The following is a 7,148-nucleotide window of genomic DNA, read 5'->3' on the forward strand; positions in this document are numbered from 1 at the left end:
TATCACTCGCCTACCCACCTACCTGCAATTGCACAAAGTGCAGCTGTCTATATTTATTTAGTGAGAATTCTAGTTTGTTACAAGAGTAACATTAGCTTCAAACACTGGGCCCTCCAATTGTACTAGTAACACCTATCAATAAAGATCAGAACAGTGGAAGTGCCTTTGTTCACACAAGGTCATTAAGCTCCCCATAAAAGGTTTTACTCTCCACTTTGACAAAGCAATTGAGGCAGAGCTGCGACCAGCGTGGCTCAATTGGTTGAGTGTCGTTCCACAAAGCAAAAGGTCAACCTATCAGTATTTCTCTCACACATTGATATTTCTCTCCCTCTCCTCCTCTTCCTTTCCCCCCATCTAAAAGTAAATAAATAAAATCTTAAGAAAAAAGAAAGAGGCAGAGAGAAGTTGGATTTGTCTGAAAGTCACAGAATTAGTAAGAAACGTAGCCCTAACTCAGACATACATCTCCAATGCCAAGTGTGGTTAGTTATACCCTTCACCTCTCCTCCGCTGGCTTCCAGACTCTTGTCCCCACAGCCACGTGAAAGCACTAACTGGGAACACAGCACCCTGACCGTCTTCAAGGTCACTAGGAGGTGGGAAGCGAACTTGCAGCCTTCACTTAAGTGCAACTCGCACACTCTCCTTCTCAGGCCCAGCAGCTAGCACTTCTGGCTCTTCCCAGCGACTACATCTATCCCCTTCCTAACATGTGCATGTGCCCTGGGTGCTGTGGCTCAGTTGGAGCAGCTCAGTTGGTTGGAGCAGCTCAGTTGGTTGGAGCATTATGCCATAAACTGAAAGGTCTTGGGTTCAATTCATGGTCAGGGCACACGCCGGGGTTGCAGGTTCAGTCCCCGGTCGGCGTGCATACCGATCAAGGTTTCTCTCCCTCCCTTCCCCTCTCTCTAAGATCAATTTTTTAAAAAAATGTAAACGTGCACATACAACGACTAAGACACGATGTGCCAGTGTTCTCATTCCCCAAGTACTTTCAGGAACGTGTGAGTGTTTATACACTCAAATGCCTCGTTAGGGTCAGAGAAGCAAACCTAAACATTTTCTACCAAATGCCGTATTCCAGCCAACTGATTCCATGCCCGGGGCTGCCTCAGGAGCCCGGGCAGGGCTCACCCACCCCACGCCTTTTCCCAGTGTGCCTGGGTTGCCGGCGGCCCCGCTCGAAGAACCACCTCTGGATCTCTGCATTCTGTTCAAGATCGCATCTTCACAACGTCTTTCCTCCCCAACGCCTACCCCAGCACCCCGGTCAGTGTCGCAGCCAGGCCAGCACTCCCTGCCGAGTCGCCACTTCTCTCCTTCCCAGCCCTTCACTGTCCCCACCCCAACCACCACTACCACTATTCAAATCCACGATCATGGACAAAGAAAAGACATCATACTAAGTGATGAAGAGGACAAGAACATTGGCATAGCACAGAAGTGGGTTCAAGTCTCAGTTCGTTCTTACGTGACTTGGGACAGGTTAAGTTCTGTAAGTACCTCTGCCTCAAAGTCAAAGTCATGGAGCTGTGAGAATTTAAATTATAGTGAGATAATACACACAAACTAGACTCAGAAAGCCTCATCCCTCACACGCATGCACAGCAAACCCACCCTCCGCCCAGGCAAAACCTGGAGCCACAGGCTGAAGTCGTCCCTGGCCCTGAGCCCGGCTGCTCCCCAGAGGCACAGCCCAGGTTCTGCACATTAGTCTTTAGGGGTTAAAAATAGCACAGGCAGCTAGCTGAGCTCGGTTAATAGAATATCCAGATTAATTTTAGCATCAAAAAGCTCAAGAGAATATAAGAGCCCTAATGCCAAGAATCACATGTGGCCAGTAAGCCCTCTTCTTACACTGTCAAACGCGCACTCGCACACACTAATGTCGCCAATATCACTCTCTTAAATTCACAAAATGTTTTCTCTAACTGAGGAAACAATTCCTTCTTATCCCTGTGAAGACACTACTACCACCAATAACTATTTTAGCTTATTAAGGAGGACCACCACTTCACCTGATCTTTATAGGACCCTGTGACAGTTACACTACTGCTCCTCATGGAGGAAATCAGGTTAAATATCACAATTTTAGCAGAGCGACTTAAGACCCCCGAGGTCACAAGCCTTGTGGTCTGAGTCTGTTTACCATCTCGCCTCCTCGCCAGCTGAACGGCCAAGGGAGGCACAGGCTGGGGACCCTGGCCCCGGTTCCCTGTTCTCCTCTCACTCAACGCCCCGCCTGAGGGACCTCCTACTCCTGGTGGGATTATGTCTGTGACTAGATGGAGGCAGGGCAGAGGCCAGGGCAGGCTCGCATACGGGGCCACGTTTTACTCAATGGGAGGAACTGTCAGTTCCAATGTGCTTGTGCTGGGCCCAGGCTGCCATCACCCCTCTTGGTCGACAAGCTCTAATCTTTTACAGAAGGAACGTGAACACTTGCACTAAGCCCAGTGAGCACAAGGGAAGTGGTTGCACCAGATGCAAGCAGGGGGAGACAGACAGGGTCAGAGGAAGGCGTGCAGCAAAAAATCAGATGGATCTCGGCCTCACACAGGACACACATGCCAACACACAAAACAGATCCACGCTGCCCCCTCAGACGCAGGAGGAAAACCATTAACAAAGCAAGAGGGTTTTCCTCGCTCTCAAGTGAAAGGTTAGGTTTTTTCTTTTCTTTCTTTTTTTTTTTTTTTTGGCTTGGGAGCAACACCTTTGTATATTGCTCTTAATTGAACACATTTATCAAGATACGATGACACTTAAAAATGAGTAGCAACTATTATGGCAAAGGGAAATATCACTGGGAAGTGAAGCTATCTTGCAATGCCTAAAGGAGCGCTGGGTCCCAAATAACACTGCCCAGCAGAAGTGCTGTCATTGTGGGTTCTTCCCCCAACCAGCGCCCACAAATCTTCAAGTTGCTTCCCTTCCAGTGCTAAAGTCCTGACTCATGGAAAGTCAGAAGAACATACTTCCTCAAAGTGTCATCTCATAGGAAGCACGTTCATTTTACACAACATGAGACACTAGTGTAAAAACAGGTGTAAAACTGGTGCAAAAACTGGTACCAAAGATAGACAATGTTTAAGATTTTAAAGTATCCTGAAGAACTATCCAAAATAACACTGCAAGACTTAAGTGGGGAAAACAACATGTTCTTCAAGGGAAGAATTCAAAATAGTTACAATAAAAAACACCTCTCTGTTATTTAGTACTTGCTTATGTATTATCTCATTTGCAAAAGGTGAAAGGAAAAAGAAAGGGGAAGAGGAAAAGAGATTGTTTTTCCCATTTTCCCCAACTTTAGCCTCTCGGTGAGACCCAATACCATCAAACTTTCCAAAACTTACCAAAATATTTCAGCACTAAAGGCCAACATTCCTACACCTAAAAAACTCTCCATCTCCTTCAAAGTGTCCTGCCTTTTTTCTTAGCAACAGTAGTGATACAGCGTACTGGTATAACTTCAGGGAGAATTTTTCATCTTGTCTTTTCTGGGGAGTGAGGGGGGTGGGCGTTAATGTAAGCCTGAACAACACTGTCTTGTAAGCTCCCACCGGATGCAGTAGACAGTAAGAGCCTGCATTTTACAAATGGAAAAATGAGGCTATGAAAGGGGAGGATCCTTGCCCCGGGTCATCTAGCAGGCCAACAGCAGACAGGGGGCACGCAGCCAGCTAGCCTGCAGGCAAGGCTCAGAGATGAATGGACCGCTCAGCCAGCGTCCCTCTCCCAGCGTGCATGTGACCTTGTGTGCTGTGTCTCCTGCACATCTGCCCCTCCTCCAAATCAACTACAGTGTCCCTCATCATCATGCCTTCAAGATCATGGCATTCAGGCCTGTCAGAGCCGAGACTGGCCACGGAGGACTAGGAAAAGAAATGAGCACACCACCTCCCTCGGGATCATCATCAGCCTGTTCTAGTAACAACAGCCTTTCCGTCAAGTTAAACAAGACTACGCCCCAAATCAGCCCACTCACAGCTCACCTTCAGGGTCTCCAGCCCAGCTCAAGCTCTAACTCAGCAGCATAGCCTCGTCTATTTCTGCGCTCAGAAGCAGGAGGGGGCCCAGCCTGTCCCTGCATAGGCCCTGGCTCGCTGCACGCCCCCAGCCACAAAGGCGAGACACAGACGTCGCACTCCTGTAGCCCAGCATTGTAGGCAAAGACCCTCCTCAGAAAAGAGAGACAATGGGCTCCTCAGAGCTGGAACCGTGTCCACAGAGTTGGAGAGCTGGTGCACGGGCATTTCTGCCTCATTGCTATAGCTCCCAGATATGGGGGGTGGGCGGGGCACGGGGGAGGCTCCAAAGGCACTAACAATACCCAGTCCCCACGTGGGATTAGAGATGGCAGATGTTCCAGTCACTGCACTAATCCTCAGCTGAGCCGGGTGTTTCACGCGCTTGTTTAACGTGGAGCACACAAGAGGCCGCCTAACCAAGCAGTGTCTTCTGGCCCCCTTCTTCCACACCAGGCCCCTTCGTGTTGGGGTCCAGGACCCTCCCAGGAGTATGCATTTGAGCGGCCAGAGGGGCTGCTCCCCAGGACCTTCAAGTGTCTCCTGGCCCTCCCGCTCCATGCACTATACCATCCTGGAAATAAATCAGTGCTCTCTACCTAACCTACCACCATTCTGGAACCCTCCTTGAGTAGAGTCTGAGGCTGCTGGCTGTGCTGGGCCTGGACCACACAGTCCCCAGACCCTTTCCTGCCTGCTGCACCCAGAACATTTCCCCACACCCCCACTCCAATGCCCCCACGTTTTCCTCTTGATTAAGGTAGAACCTCAAGTCCTCCAGGGTCCCCCACCCAACTCACTGGGTCCAGGCAGGAGTGAGAGCTCTTGCCTGAGGGAACCCTGACAGAGGCACTTCCCCTGCGCCCACTTCAGGGGCAGATCAGCGCCTCTCAGTTATGAGAGTGCAACAGACTTCAACCAAGTAAACAAGAGAACCCCTCCCCAGGCTGACTCCTCACAGCTGAAGTGTTCCACATCCTATCTGCAGTGCTTCTGAGCCAAATATCAACAGCGTCTCAGCAATGATCCATAAACCAAAATAAAGCAGACAGGAAACAACATGCTGATTTAGGGTAGCTGGAATTCCTTGGGCAGCATCAGATGTCATCAACAACTGACACTTCCACAGTCACTGGGTGCCTGGCCCTGTTCCCTGTGGCCCCTTTTCACAAGGGAATAGATGGGAATGTGGAGCACTCTCAGCGACAGGGAGTTCAGTAGCAAGAAGGACCCCGAAGATGATACTCTGACTCCTCAGAAGCCCTCTCCAACATGAACTGTCCTCTCACCGGGCACATTTATGGCATTAAGGTATAACAACAATTCCAGGCACTGATCTTGTTTTGAGGGGAAAAGCACTTGCACATCACCCTCCCAAGATAAAACAGAACTGGCAAAAAGCAAATCTCACCAGATAAACCCAGGAAGTCCAGATATAGCCCTCCAGCCCACTCCAGAATCTGCATTTCATTTCTCTCCCGCAGCTCTTGAGTCCAGTGAGAAAGGCAGAATCCTCCCGGGTGCCAGGGCCTCAATGGAAGGCTCTGGTGGCCAAAACCTCCCTGCCAGTTCTCAATGGAAAGTGGGGGAGGGGTGGCTCCAGTGTTACCCTGCCCTGAGGGAGCGCTGGGCCAGAGTGTGCTCCACACGTTCATATGCATACACAAAAACATTCACCTACACAGATGTGTGCACACACAGAGACACATGCACACGCAAAAACACATACACCCACATCTACCCACACAGACGTGTACACACACAGGCACCAGTCCTCAGCCGGACCCAGCCCCATCCCCCTGGGGGAACATGTGGAAGAGCATACACGTTCGAAGAAAAGGAAGTTTCTGGGTGCAGCAGCTGAGGAGAGATGCCAAACCCTGAGATAGGTGGATTTGGCACCTGAAATGCGCGCATCCAGAGTCCCCACATGTGCGCGTGCATTTATGCACACAGAGGTACACACTTATGCACACACTCCCAGCAGGGACGGAACCCGTGTCCGGCAACGCACCACCCCCTCCATACAGGCGACCCCACCTCCGACACTGCAACTCTAGGGACTTGGGGCCGCTTTCGGCGCCGGGGAAGGCGCAGGGAGCTGAGTCTCCCGAAGCCTCCGGGCCAGGCTCGGCCCAGTCACCGAGCTCTTGGAGAGGTGGGGAGGGGCCGCGGCTGGCGGACCCGCCGGTCCTCAGGGAGGCGGAGGGGGCGCAGCCAAATGAGCCGCAGTCCCCAGGAGGTGGGGAGGGGGCGCAGCCAGCGGACCAGCAGTCCCGGGGAGGTGAGGCGCGGCGGTGGGGGGAACCTCGACCAGGGAGCGTGCATCTCCAAGAGTGGATCGGGGACCTGGAGGCGCCCGCCGTGAGATCCGCGAAGACCCCGCTGCCCCCGCCGGCTCCCGGGTGCTCACCGATCTTGATCTTCACGCTCTGGAAGACCCGGAGCCCCTCTTCCTCCACCGCCATGCTGGTCGGAATTTGCGCGCGGAGCCCAGCGAAGTAGCCCGAGCCTGAGCGGCCGCGTAGTCCCGCGACTCTGCGCCCTACCCTGCGGCCGCCCGCTCTGGGGTGCCCCCGCCTCCCGGCTCCTCCCTCGTGGCCGCCCTCAGCTCCCCATTGGCGGAGGGCCGGGAGAGAGGGAGAACACGACGGCTCCGCCTACAGGGCGACCTCAACTGCCTATTGGCCGAGTCCTGGAGAGGGGTGAGGTCTGTCTCAGAGGTGGGATAGAAAGGGACCGGGAGGAGGGGGACCACAGCTTAGGGTACGGGGAGTGGGGGACCTGCGGGGTTTGCGGAGATGAGGGAGCAAGTGGGGAGCGGCAGGAGGGGCCAGGAGATGGTGAGGCAGCTCAGAGGGGACCGAGTGAGGGGGGGACTTGGTCGGGTGCGGGAAGAGGTAGGGGGAACCAGGCGGGTGGGGGCACACCAGGTGGTTGGGGGTGGGGTGGTGCGGTGCTCGGGGAGGACTGGCCCTGGGGGGTGGGGCGAGGGACTGGGCCAAGTGCGCTGCTGTGGGCTCTCACCCCCAGGCATCTGCAGGGTCCGTTCCTCACTTCTTTTACTGGTCTGTCTCAAGATCCTCTCCTGACTTCCTCTCCATTTCCCTCCTCCCT

The 7,148-nt window shown here is 53.1% G+C and overlaps 1 protein-coding gene across 1 annotated transcript in view; it reads right to left on the minus strand.

Moving 5' to 3' along the window:
• RASA3 (RAS p21 protein activator 3) overlaps positions 1–6,597 on the minus strand; it is a 116,545-nt gene extending 109,948 nt beyond the window's left edge. The window contains exon 1 of the mRNA XM_054565900.1: positions 6,445–6,597. Within this exon, the coding sequence (XP_054421875.1) occupies positions 6,445–6,499 (55 nt within the window). The 5' untranslated portion in view covers positions 6,500–6,597. The remainder of the gene's footprint in view (positions 1–6,444) is intronic.
• Positions 6,598–7,148: the final 551 nt, after the last annotated feature.

The sequence above is a fragment of the Pteronotus mesoamericanus genome, unplaced genomic scaffold (assembly GCF_021234165.1).
Source record: "Pteronotus mesoamericanus isolate MK-2021 breed Mesoamerican mustached bat unplaced genomic scaffold, CSHL_Meso_final contig_169, whole genome shotgun sequence".
Lineage (NCBI taxonomy): Eukaryota > Metazoa > Chordata > Mammalia > Chiroptera > Mormoopidae > Pteronotus > Pteronotus mesoamericanus.